Source organism: Eleutherodactylus coqui, chromosome 3 (assembly GCF_035609145.1).
Source record: "Eleutherodactylus coqui strain aEleCoq1 chromosome 3, aEleCoq1.hap1, whole genome shotgun sequence".
NCBI classification, from domain to species: Eukaryota; Metazoa; Chordata; class Amphibia; order Anura; family Eleutherodactylidae; genus Eleutherodactylus; species Eleutherodactylus coqui.
In genome coordinates, this window is record NC_089839.1 from 163,915,489 (window position 1) to 163,928,340 (window position 12,852).

Sequence of the window (12,852 nt, forward strand, 5' to 3'; positions counted from 1 at the left end):
CTGCTCTAAACAGTGACAAAAACAGCCAAACAAGAAGAATGTTCTGTCATGCAGTTTAGCGATAGATAGAGCTCTGAGCACCTGAACCTCCACCGGTCAAAACTTCAGACATGTCACTATGAAATGTCAGAAGTTTGTAAAAAGTTTAGCTACACTTTAATCTGCACGAATCTTCCAGTCAATCACCCCAATGAAGAAAGCTAGAATCCACCTCTATCCAGGCCTTATGGAAAACACAATAGAATACATTTACTGCACTTGCACAGCAAAATGGATATTAGATAGAAGACTGCCTCTTCCATTTGATAGAAACGATCTTTAGCATGATTTGTAATTAGCATAGCTGTAATATTACATCATTACCTCTGTTTTGTCACGTAAGTGATTGTAATGACATTATGGCCCCGCTGTTGCAGTTAATAAAATCCTCCTGTTGAGAGTTCAGATTAAAATGAAGAGGAGACTGATCTGTAGAGGATGCAATTAGTACTCGCACAGTGTGAACTGTGTGCAGCATAAGGGGAAAATGTGATTTCCACATAAGGGTCAGAACTCCGACTCAGTATCCCCCTCCTGCACTGCAGGGCTCGTGATCAATCTCCAGCGTCAGCTAGGCCGCTGCTGGCAAAACGCGTTTCACCGACTTTAGAAAAGGAGGGAAGATAAGTAAAGAGCAGCCGATGTTCTCTGTTATTAGTGAACTACAGCTGCGGGAGTAACAATGTATGGCCAGAAGTAAGATTGTATAAGATTGTTGGACATCCCATTCTACAACCATGAATGGCAAGCCGCAACTATAATGGCCTTAACTCGATTTTGGAGCCTGGCGCTGGAGACATGTGCCCATTTAGCCAAAAGCACGTATGAGAGGGAGGCTATAAAAAGCTGGGGTCTAGTGTCAGATTACAATAGTAATGGTAAATGGAATTTTAACAGCCAGTAACACATTGCGAGGCATCATGCATAATGCCTCGAAACGCGTTCAATAACATTCTTTTGCCATTACTAGGGTATATACTAGCAGTTTGATAAAGGTCACACCAGAATCTCGCTTTTTAAAGTTGTTGTAACAAGACAGACTTTTTTCACCTATCCATAGGGTAAGTGATAGAAGTGTGATCAGTGGGGGTCTCACTGCTGAGACCCCCATTAATCCCAAGAATAGGGGTTCCTTTCGTGTACTGTCTCCTTACTGTGAGCTTGTTGCACCCCTACCACCTCCCCACCCTCCACAGTGAGCAGAAGATTGTATGGAGCGATGGTCAAGCATGCGAGGTGCCACGTCATTAATTTTCAATGGGACTACTTTAGATAGCTAAGTGTCCCCCGTTCTCAGGATCGGTGGGAGTCTCAGCGATGAGACTTCAGCCCACTCCGCCTCCCTGCCACAGCGCTGTGAGCGACACTATTGTCTGTACATGACCATGGGAAAGACCATCTTGCATGAGCTGCTGTTAACAGCATTCAAAAATTTGCCTTGCAGCTGTCTCATGAACCATTGGAACCTGTAGATTACAGAAGACCATTGCCATTTGCCCTATGCAGATGTTATTATGCAGGGAGGTAGAGGAGGTGAGCTGTGCCACCTATTGTAAATGATTGATCCTATCTTACCAATATATAGGAGATACCTTTCAATACAATCCTGAGAAGACTGCTGAAATCTTTTTTTTCTATTGAACAGGAAGTGTCAGAATATCATTAGGCTTAGTGGTCAGTGTAAAACTACAAGATATTAGCTTTTTTTTAACTATAGAGTGATACAGAAATCAACCCCACCAAAATGCTTAAAAAATATGTTTAATACAAAAACTTGGCTTATACAATAGGGCACTTTCTGGTGACACAATCCCTTTAAGCTTACATAAGTTGAAATTTTCCATCACTCTAATTGAACATTACCTGAGTTTTGGAGAACTTTTCACCAATAGACACTGGTGGCTTAATCAGTTCTATCCCATCCGAAAGGCACAATGCAGGAAAACAAAACCAATAATAGAATTGATACTTCTTTAAATCCTACAATAAAGACATGATGAATGAAAGGGTCACTAAAAGGATTTTACTTTTACCTATACCCAAGAGTATGTTCACATGGCAGAATCCAACGCAGAAATGTCTACATGAATTCCGCCTCTAATACTACAGCAAAAATCCACGACTACCCTGCCAAGTAATTTGCCAAAGATCCGCGTGAAGCAACATGTCACTTCCTTATGTGGATCCACGCAAAATCATGTAGGAAATTCACTTCTATGGGACAGAGGGAGATCGATGCAATCGGCAATCGTCCTCCCTTCCCTGGAAGTGATTGAAGTGCTGGCCACACATACGCACCATCGCTCCATTCACATGGGGTATTTAAGGTACACAGATATCAGGATCACCAGGGGTCCCAGCAGCCGCACCCCAGCGATCAGACATTTATATACTATTGTTGAGGGTAAGGAATAAAGGTCATTAACGGGAAGACTATATTTTTTCTACTAACTAATATCAGATAGTGAAACTAAAGGGCCATTTACACGGGACGATTGTAGTGCAGAATTAGCGCACATGAACGAAAATGCAAAGCCATCGTTTACTCTGTTTACTCTTCGTCTGTCGTCCACTTTCAACCAGCATAAAAATCTTCGCTAGTTCGCTGACTTCACACTGCGTCTAAGCGAGAAATGAGCGATACTCAACAGTCATCTGCCTGTCTAAACATGTAAATGGGGCATTATTCTACTCTTCTTATCTACATTTACTTATACATCAGGTCATTTTCTGATGACACATTGCCTTTAAGAGCCATCCTACCATAATATATACAGACACGCAAACACAAACAGGCGGTGGACAAAATATGGAAACACAGTACATGACTCAAGTTACATGGGATTCTAAATCATACTTCAATAAAGACATGTATAGACAGATTTTAAGTGGAGGTAATATGACACAGATGCTGCCGGGCAGAAGTGCACATCTGTCCGAGCAAAAAGGTTCCATTGGTCAGAGGTTTAAACCAACTAGCTGCTGTTACCAGCTGCTCCCCAAACCACCCAGAGCAGGGCAAGAGGTGAAGTAAATACAAATTTGGTGAGAAAGCTCTCAGCCAGGCAGGGATCAAAAGGACAACTCAGTGCGAATTACTAAAATCCCATATTTTTGTCTACCCCTGGTATCTATAATTTTTTTTTAAGCATATATCATTTACTATCATAACAAGGTGAATTGGTATATTTCCAGTAAATGCATTACAGCTATTCCTCCGGCAGGACATGACAGCATTCAGTAATCTTTTCTATATGCAAGTTCAAACTGCTGCATCTATTTTGAATCAGCGGCCTAAGACTTCTGTGCTGCGTTGCTTTGCTCATACAAATGCTTTCCCCTGGCTCATTAAGTCTTTTGTTGACCCACATTTTCATGCGGCAAATTGATATGAACTGTCAAAAGGTGACAGGATTGAAAAAACAGCTCCGAGATTAATATCAGAGCTCGTATGAAGTGATTTGTCAGGGAATAACCTTTACGGAATAAAGCGCCTGCACTCCAAGGAGCCTCAACACCGAGTATATTAAAAATGTCACGATTTAATCTAGAAAATAACAGCCGGGATATTTTAGGAGACGGCAACGCGGCATTTTGTTATCAGCAGAAAATTAAAAAGACATATTCATCGTATGCGAGATTGTTTAATTAGACATCGCAGCTCTCTGTTCTGGGACACAAAGAAATTGCAGAAGAAAAAAAGTATAATGGGCCCGTATTAATCCTCGTCAGAAAGTTCTGCAAAGTTAATTGAACATAGAAAATCACAATTCCCCAAGTACTCGTGTGCCGGGTAAGACAACATCACATGACACGCAAAATTCCAAAATGTATACTACTTACTATACTGTTGTCAAAATGTTATTTGCCTCGTGGACAGAATATAACTACACCCGGGCATAGATTGTCTAAAGATCCATTGAAAGTCTATGGGAGTGTCATCCTTAAGGGCGTTGTCAAGGATTAGAAAAACATGGCCATTTTCTTCCAAAGACAGCGCCACACCCGTTCATGGGTTGCCTGTGGTAGTGCAGCTCAGCCCCATTCATTTCAATAGAGCTAAGCTGCAATACCAGATGTGGTATTGGACAGATGTGGAACTGTTTTTGAAGAAAACAGCCATGTTTGTCTAATTCTGGAAAATTCCTTTAAAAGTGACCTTTTGGTCCTGGACAAACCAAGATGGCGACACCGCTTTTCTGACTACACCCTGTGCATTAGTATGGATTACTAATTTAAGACCCTACTGGCTGCCTTGATTGATTGGCCAGTGTTGTCCACGTGAGTAACACTAACTAGTCGGAGCAGCATGTAGTCTTAGACTACCAATGCATACTGATTGACAGTATGCATCAGGTAGTCAGAGAAGCAGTGCAGCCATCTTTGTTAATCCAGGATCGGAGGGTCGCTTTAATCAGACTCAGCTCTTTTAATCAGACAGGATGGCTTTTCCTTGCTAAAAATGGTCAGTAGTCCACTTTGCTATAAAGCTGAAAGATGAGCCCTCGGAGATCTGGGATCTGGACTCTGTTTTATGCTCTGGTTTTTGGAGTTTCAGAATAGGCCATCAATGTTTGATTGTGGGGATCTGAACCTTGGGGCTCTTTCAATCTCGTAAATGGGGCCAAGAGGTAATACCAGGCATAGCTGGACATAGGGATGAGCTGTTGACCCTTCTTGTCCTACGGCTGGGCCCCACCAAACATTAATGACCTATACTTAAAATGTGTAACTCCAAGTAGGATGACACACAGCCTTACGGACGTGGGGTTCATGGATGGACACAATGTTTGAATGGTAAATAAGACTGAATCCTAGCACTTACTTGTTGCAGTACCACCATTTATTGCCCATTATTCACAATACAGCAATGTAGCAGCACGTCTGCCCAGGCTTTGTGCAGGTGGCCTAAGGCTAGTTTCACACTGCTGAGTGCAGTATTGGGCCATAAAACTTGGCCTAATATCGTGCTTGCCAACGTGCAATTTCCCTGTGGATGCAAGGTGTTTTTTTTTGTGTGTTAAAAACTCCTTGCATCACTTCAGGGAGGCAGCGATCCTCCGCCATGGATCACAGAGTGCTTCCCATTGTTTCCAATGGGAAACAGCGCATTGCATCACACTCACCTGCAGCTCACATGCAGTGTGATGCTTTGACGGCCCCACTATAAACAGTGGGCGATGCGATGGAACGCCCAAAGATAGGACATGACACGATTTTTTCCCAAACCACAGTGCGGGGAAAGAAAGAAAAACGCTCATGTGTATAACCCCATTCAAGAGAATGGGGTTCATATTCATGCGAAATTTGTGCATTTTGCAACGCACAAATCTCACGCGATTTTCTCGTTCGTGTCAAAGTGGCCTATAGAACACATGAAAAAAACTGAACTCAAGCCATCATCTTGTGACGTTAATGACTTTAAGCTGTTCTAGTATTAACGCAAATATGAAGCTCATCACTATGTTACACATTTACAAACGTCACCTTTATTATTATGTTTTGCATTACAAGCGTTTAATAGAATTGTTACAGCATGTCAACATACAAAACCAAAATAAAAGTAGGAGTTTATGCTAAAATGTTCAAAAGAGAGGCGTAAGCTGTAATAACTGACTTCAGAGCTGAAATGTGTCATTTTTATGGCAATTTTTCAGTTTAAGGTTAAATGGCCTTACAATCATTGCTTGATCAATATCCTCTCCCACACCTGGGGGCCGCGTTATTACATTGCGTATGACCACGTATGCAGGCGGTCATGCGCAGTGCAGCGTTTTGTTTGTATTTTCCACGCCGTTGCATGTAATTGCTTATGGGCTGCGGGTATATCAGCGACCATACAGCACAACGGCTCTATGGTCCCAAATTCCGTGGTAAAATAGAACTCGAGTTTTTTTTATTTTCCACAGAGCGGATTATGCAATTCCGACTCGCTAATGTGTGAGACGAATTGTGTAATCCCGTGTATTAACTGCGGATGATACGATCACGGAACACGCAATTCATATCTGGTCGTGTGAGACCGGCCGAAACCAGATAACTCTTTTACTTGTACCTTTTCTGCATTCATTACTACTTTGGAAAAATACTTTCTTATAAAGACAATGAGAAGTTTGCATATAATTCAGTGCATTCATGACAATTAAAGAGCAGCATATAGACAGAAGGATACCCCCAACACAGCGGTAGACATATAACGCAAAAGACTTACTGCAAATGTCAGCAGCAGGAATTTGTTCAGGACAACTGGGTTCTCCAGAGCAGTGCCAGATTTTATTTCTTCCCATATCTGCAGAACGAACCAGCTTGAAGTTAGAAGACACTTAAAAAGAGACTTCACACTAATTAAAACTTTTCCAGTGGTCTAATGGCCCATTTACACAAGACGATTATCGTTCAGAGCTGTTCGAATTCCTGCGCTCCCGCGGAATTTGATAGTCGTTTCGTGTAAATGCATGCCGAAAACTGAAAGACTGCCTTCTTACAGTGAATGGAGGCGGTTGGGGCGAGAATGTTCACCATCCACCCTGCCTCTATACTGGCCGCTGTCTGAGCGATACCAGCGATACTCGCTGCTGTGCAACAGCGCATGAGCAAGCTTCACTGGGACGTGCTGTTGGCATTGTTTGCACGTCAGCTCGTCCCGTGTAAATGGGGCTTAAGGAAGGGAAGGGGTTAAGGATATTTATGGCACAATTACTAGAAAAAAAGGAATGATTAGGCAGAGTGTTTTATTATGCTTTACCCCTTTACATAGGCTGATAAATCATTCAAATTATTGCATCCGGAAGGAATTTGAACAACTATCTTTCAGTGTAAATGCATCCCCTGACTGAACGATGAATGAGAATTCATTTGATTCCCATTCATTATTCAGTTTCTGCATGTAGAAATCTGACCAACAGTTGGGCCCGTGTAAACAGGCAGTTGTTCATCTATGAACAACTGCCTGCTTACTGTGAATGGAGGCGGGCGGGCCGGAACAATTCCCACCGCATTCCACCTCCATTCACTATTGATATATAGTTTTATAGGAAAATATTCAGTATAACTTGTATTTTATTCATTTCTATCTCCGCTTATCCTCAGCTTAGAGGTCCAATGGGCGGTCCTATCAGCGACTTACAACTGTCTATGTGTGTGCATACAGAAATAGCTGTCAATCACTGATAGGACCGCCCATTGGACCTCTAAGCTGAGGATAAGCGGAGATAGAAATGAATAAAACACAAGTTATACATTATACATTTTCCTAGATTAAAAAAAAAACAAAACAGCCATTCTAGACCTGTACTGTTGCCACCTCTTTTTTCTAGTATCCAATCTACACAGCAATGAAGCCATAAGAGGCCAGCCAATGTACTAAGTGTTAAGCTCCTTTTAGTTCCTGGACACCCAAATGGGCACCCAGTTGAAGATGCTAGTAAGACATGCATGTTATTCATTCCTCCATCTTCTAGAGCAGTCATTCATAGCCTTTCATTCAGATTACTCTTTGGCTCACATTTAAGCAGCGATGGGTTGACAAATGAGCGAGTGCATTTACTAGATGGTTTTGAAAAATCGCCTGGGTTAATGGAAAAATATTCATCATGAGAGAAGTGTATCTTACCTCATTGGCTGCTTGGTCCAGCAAAGCTTTCTTATCAAATTTCTTGAAGGAATCTAAAGTGTTTGTGTTGTATAAAGAGCCAGGAGCCGGACAATAGCGCGCCGGGGTGGGAGCATTCCTGACAATACAATCAAGACATTTTGTAACAATATCCTAAGCACTGTAAAGGTAAAAGATGTATTTATATTGCATCAAGTCATTAAAAAGGAAAACCATGGGGTAGGGGGGAGGTAATTTACTATTAACTTATAACTATTAAGACCATGAAAATATATTAAAGTTACAAATGGAAATAAAAAATTACAGATGAAACATAGAATTAAAATCAGGTATATGAAAAGAAGGTTTTTATCATTGGCCCCAATAATTGGTATCTAATGAGCCAAGAAATATTAATTTGCTGGCATGCTCTCCCTTCACAATGCTCCTTCCAGCAGACAGAATTTCACCAGCTTTTGAAAACATTTTTTCTGCAGGAACCGAAGTAGCAACTACAGAAAGATATTTTCTACCAAGCTGGTACAAATTGGAGTAGGGTTGACATATTCCCCTCCATATTTTAAAAGGATTGTAATTGGGACTCCTATCTTTTGTACGGGCACTGCGTTCATATTGGACACTGAACGCACAACATATCGCGTCTCCTTTTCTGGACGCGACCTTCGTGCGTTCAGCGCAGCCCTCCATCTTTCATTTAGAAAGCACTGCCCACAGCCATCGCGTTAGACACAAGCGTTCAGAGCCTGCGTCTAAGGCCATGAACAAACGCATGTGAAGAAGGGGCCTCAGACCCCACTTTTTCTGAGAGTCGTTATGCCTGGAGCAAACCTTATTGGTGACAGAGAGTCACCTCACACTTATCAGCAGTTTCTAGAACTTGTTTATAAGTTCATTAGTGCCTCAAGCAAAACGACATCCTGTCCCAACACAAAGGAAAGGGCAGAATGTAAAGAAAGAAAATCTGGTCACCGAACCACAAGACATGTTTCATCTGTACAAAAATCGATATTAGATCGCCTTAAACCATTGATGTTACCGATATATCGGACATAATATCACCATGCTGCCTGTGCAATTTACAATGTGCTAAATAAGCGAGGGACAGAAATGCGATTGCCATCTTTGCTCTCAGATTCTATCATGTCACAGTCCGGCTCTGGGAGATGAATGCGCACTGCTAACTCTGCTAACAATATTGTCAGTTAGCAGCCCAGGAGTGCAGGAACTGCAGATCTGGAACATGATGTATAATAGTAATGTGCACTTCTTCATTTGTCTTATTTCTATGGGGAGCTGCGATGCTTCTGAGAGTAATCAGTCCCACTAGCACATGCACAACAATCAGCCGTCTCACATGGTTAGAAGTTATTTTGGACAGAGAGAAGTTTTTTCATAGATTTACTTTTATGTTGCTAAAACTTCCCTTGAAGGGACTGGTTGTTTCTGCTAAATCTAATTTGTGAATATACCACTCCTCTGACAGCAAAGAATCCCTTTCATAGTCTAGGCAATCCTCTGTGAACTAAACAGCTTGCAGCGCACACAGATCCGCTTTGCCTGCCACAACACAGTGCACATCTGTGTACTCCCGAGGATTGCCTAGCCCGAATGCTATTGTAGCAAACCCTCAGCTGTGAAAAGTATGCCATGCATAGGGATTCTAAGGGATGTAAACAAGAAACTTTCCATTTAATAATATCTTGGGAGTATTGAGGAAATGAGACAAAACAAGTGTAATGGAAATTTTCACTACTTTTCAATATATAAATTGATGGCCTATTTTTAGGATAGGCATTCAATATTAAATTGGTAGGGGTCCGACTCCCAGCATCCCGATGACTAGCTGTTTGAAGGGGGCACAACGAATCAGTGAAGCCGCATCCCCTTCATTGTTTATCAGAATCCGTTATGAACTTTCAGTAGCTTATGTGCCTGGTACTGCAGTTCATTACAACTTCAAGTAAATAGGACTGAGCTGCAGTACCAGACACAGCCACTGCTAGAAATATGGAGCTGTGCCTGGTAAACAGTGAAGACCCACAGCCGCCACCCAGTGACCATATCGAATACTCGTGTTTATAGAGGAGTGTAAATTGCACCAAGAAACCTTAAAAGTAGAAAAAAAGATCAATAAAAAGGTCCTGCGCTCCTGGGATGTTTGTTGGAAATGCCAAACACAATGTCAGGGAAAGATATAGAACGGCACTTACTCTGGAGGAGGGGGGTATGAATAGCAGAAGCCCCCTCCTAAAACTATCAGCTCCAAAGGGTGTGATGAAGATCCAATCCTACAGCTGGGAATTGGTACACAATACAGATAGTCCCCGACTTGCGAACATTCGACTTACGAATTTCGCTAGATACGAACTATCTGTTTTGCACAGTATGATGTAATGCTATGGCATTACATCATACTGTGCAGGGACCGGACAAGCTTCTATCAAGCCTGATAGAAGCCTGTCCGGTCACATCGCGGTTGCTGGGCAGCCGGGGGCCTTCTGAAAGGCCCTAGGGCTGTCTATGCAGAGCGCCTAGCAAGCCGTGCGCTTGATGGGCACTCTGCATAGGCAGCCCTGGGGCCTTTCAGGAGGTCCCCGGCTGCCTAGCAACCACACAGCGTCCCGCGATCTCATCGTGGGACGCTGTACGGGCCCCCTGAACGTCGGGTGCAGGCTGTTTCTTACAGCGGGCACCCGGCGGCAGCAGTTCCGACGAGCCGCGCCGCTCGTCAGAACTGTTAACACTTTAAATACCGCTGTCAGAGCGGTATTTAAAGTGTTAACAGTTCCGACAAGCGCCACGGCTCGTCGGAACTGCTGCCGCCGGGTGCCCGCTGTAAGAACAGCCGGCACCCGACGTTATATGGAGCGGGATCCACCCGCGATCCCCTCCATACAAGCATTTGTTCGACTTGCGAACAAAACGGACTCGCGAACGGGCTCCCGGAACGGAACCTGTTCGCAAGTCGGGGACTAACTGTATTCCTTTATTTCCGCGTTTCGGTGTTCGGCAGCACCTTTCTCAAGTCAATACAAGAAACCTTAAAAGGTAACCTATCATCACATGCAAGACCCATAAACTACGCTATGAGGCTTAAAAGTGACGGAACAGGGAGTCCGAGGAGTGATATTTCAAACTCACCAAGTGCCCCCGCACACAGCGAGTGACTCTTTTCAACAGGATTTGTGCATGCGCTCTCTTTTACATCTCTATGGGAGAGCATGCACATACAGCCCGCTGAAGAGAGTCACATTGTGTGCATGCGGCATCTTCGTAGAGACACAAAATTGGAACAGGGTACCCAGGGAGTATGAAATACCACTCCCCAGACTTAATAACAATAATAAACTTTATTTGTATAGCGCCAACATATTCCGCAGCGCTTACATAGACGGGGAATACAGAAAGACAAAAGTACAAACATTACAGAACCACAGATACATAGTAATCAGCTGATGGAAACAATAGGGGTGCGGGTCCTGCTCCAACGAGCTTACATACTACAAGTAATGGGGTGATACAGAAGGTAAAGGGGCTGGAGATGTGCATGGTATGACGAGGTGGATAGTGAGGGATTCTATACACAGACAATGGTCAGACATTTAGCCGTGTGACGGCAGAAACAGTATGACTGCAGGAGCGGTTTATGATGGCTAGCAGGGATTGCAGTCAGTAGGTCAGTAAGCATGTTATCAGGCGGAGTACAGAGGGGTTTGTTTAGGGAATTCGGTATGCCTCCCTGAAGAGGTGCGTTTTTAGAGCACGCCTGAAGTTCTGCGAGTCCTGGATTGCTCGGGTAGCCTTTGGTAGTGCGTTCCAGAGGACCGGTGCTGCTCTGGAGAAGTCTTGGAGGCGGGAATGAGAAGTTTGAATTAAAGGGACGCTCAATCTGTTTTCGTTAGCAGAGCGGAGAGCCCGGGCTGGTTGATGGATTGAGATGAGGGAGGCGATATAGGGGGGCGCTGCACTGTGGAGGGCTTTGTGAATGAAGGTGGCGAGTTTAAATTGAATTCTGTATTTAACGGGCAGCCAGTGCAGTGACTGGCACAGGGCAGAGGCGTCCGAGTAGCGGCTGGACAGGAAGATGAGCCTGGCTGCCGCATTCAGGATGGATTGGAGAGGGTAGAGTCTGGTGCAGGGGAGGCCGATCAGCAACGAGTTGCAATAATCGAGCCGGGAGTGGATGAGGGCAACAGTAAGCGTTTTTAGCGTGTCCACAGTGAGAAAAGAGCGGATTCTTGCGATGTTCTTGAGGTGCAGCTGACATGTTCGGGCCAGAGATTGGATGTAGGGGGTAAAAGAGAGATCAGAATCAAATATGACTCCAAGGCAGCGGGCATGTTGTCTAGGAGTTATGGTGGTGCCACACACTGAGATGGAGATGTTAGGATGAGGTCGGTTAGTGGAGGGCGGAAATACCACCAGGTCAGATTTAGAGAGGTTTAGTTTTAGGTAGAGAGAGGACATGGTGTTAGAGACAGCTGACAGACAGTCAGTGATGTTTTGGAGTAAAGGTGCAGAGATGTCACGGGAAGAGGTAGGGTGGGTGTCATCTGCATACAGGTGTGAGTAAAAGAAATGAAAAAGGAGGGTGGAGCAAGGCCCAGTGAGGGTGGTGGAATATTTATGGAATACACAGAGTTTTCAATGATTGAGTATTTTGAATGGTGGAGGTGCTGCCAACCAGATGACGCTCCACCAGTGTGGGCGTAAGTGTAGCGAAAAGGATGTGAAAAGAACTGGTATGGAGGCGCAACACTCAAAGCTACTAGAAGATGTAGATCAAAGTCCAATGTGTGATGGTGAAAGCACTTCTTATTGACACATTTGTGAGACTTCATTATGTATATGAATTTTATTTATTTTTTTTCCTCTCCCGTCTCCTCCCCTTTCTTTGTTAATCACTCCTCCATTATCTATTTGTACTTATCACACAGTCCTATCCAGCCGAACTGACGAAGGGGTTCTTCCCCGAAACGCGTATTCCATTGCTGGTTTTTAATTTCTGAAAAAATAATAAAAAAGAAGTGCTTTCACCATCACACATTGGACTTTGATCTACATCTTCTAGTAGCTTTGAGTGTTGCGCCTCCATCTGCATACAGGTGGTATTGGAGGCCAAATCTCCTGATGGTTTGTCCAATAGGGGCTGTGTAGATAGAGAAAAGAAGGGGGCCGAGGACAGAGCCCTGGGGGACCCC

General features: G+C 43.7%; 1 protein-coding gene across 1 annotated transcript in view; it reads right to left on the reverse strand.

Moving 5' to 3' along the window:
* ATG7 (autophagy related 7) overlaps nt 1-12,852 on the reverse strand; it is a 256,231-nt gene that overhangs the window by 228,668 nt on the left and 14,711 nt on the right. Inside the window, exons 4-6 of the mRNA XM_066596488.1 lie at nt 7,652-7,769; nt 6,251-6,328; nt 1,903-2,019 (exon numbers count right to left, since the gene is read on the reverse strand). Of these exons, the coding sequence (XP_066452585.1) occupies nt 1,903-2,019; nt 6,251-6,328; nt 7,652-7,769 (313 nt within the window). The remainder of the gene's footprint in view (nt 1-1,902; nt 2,020-6,250; nt 6,329-7,651; nt 7,770-12,852) is intronic.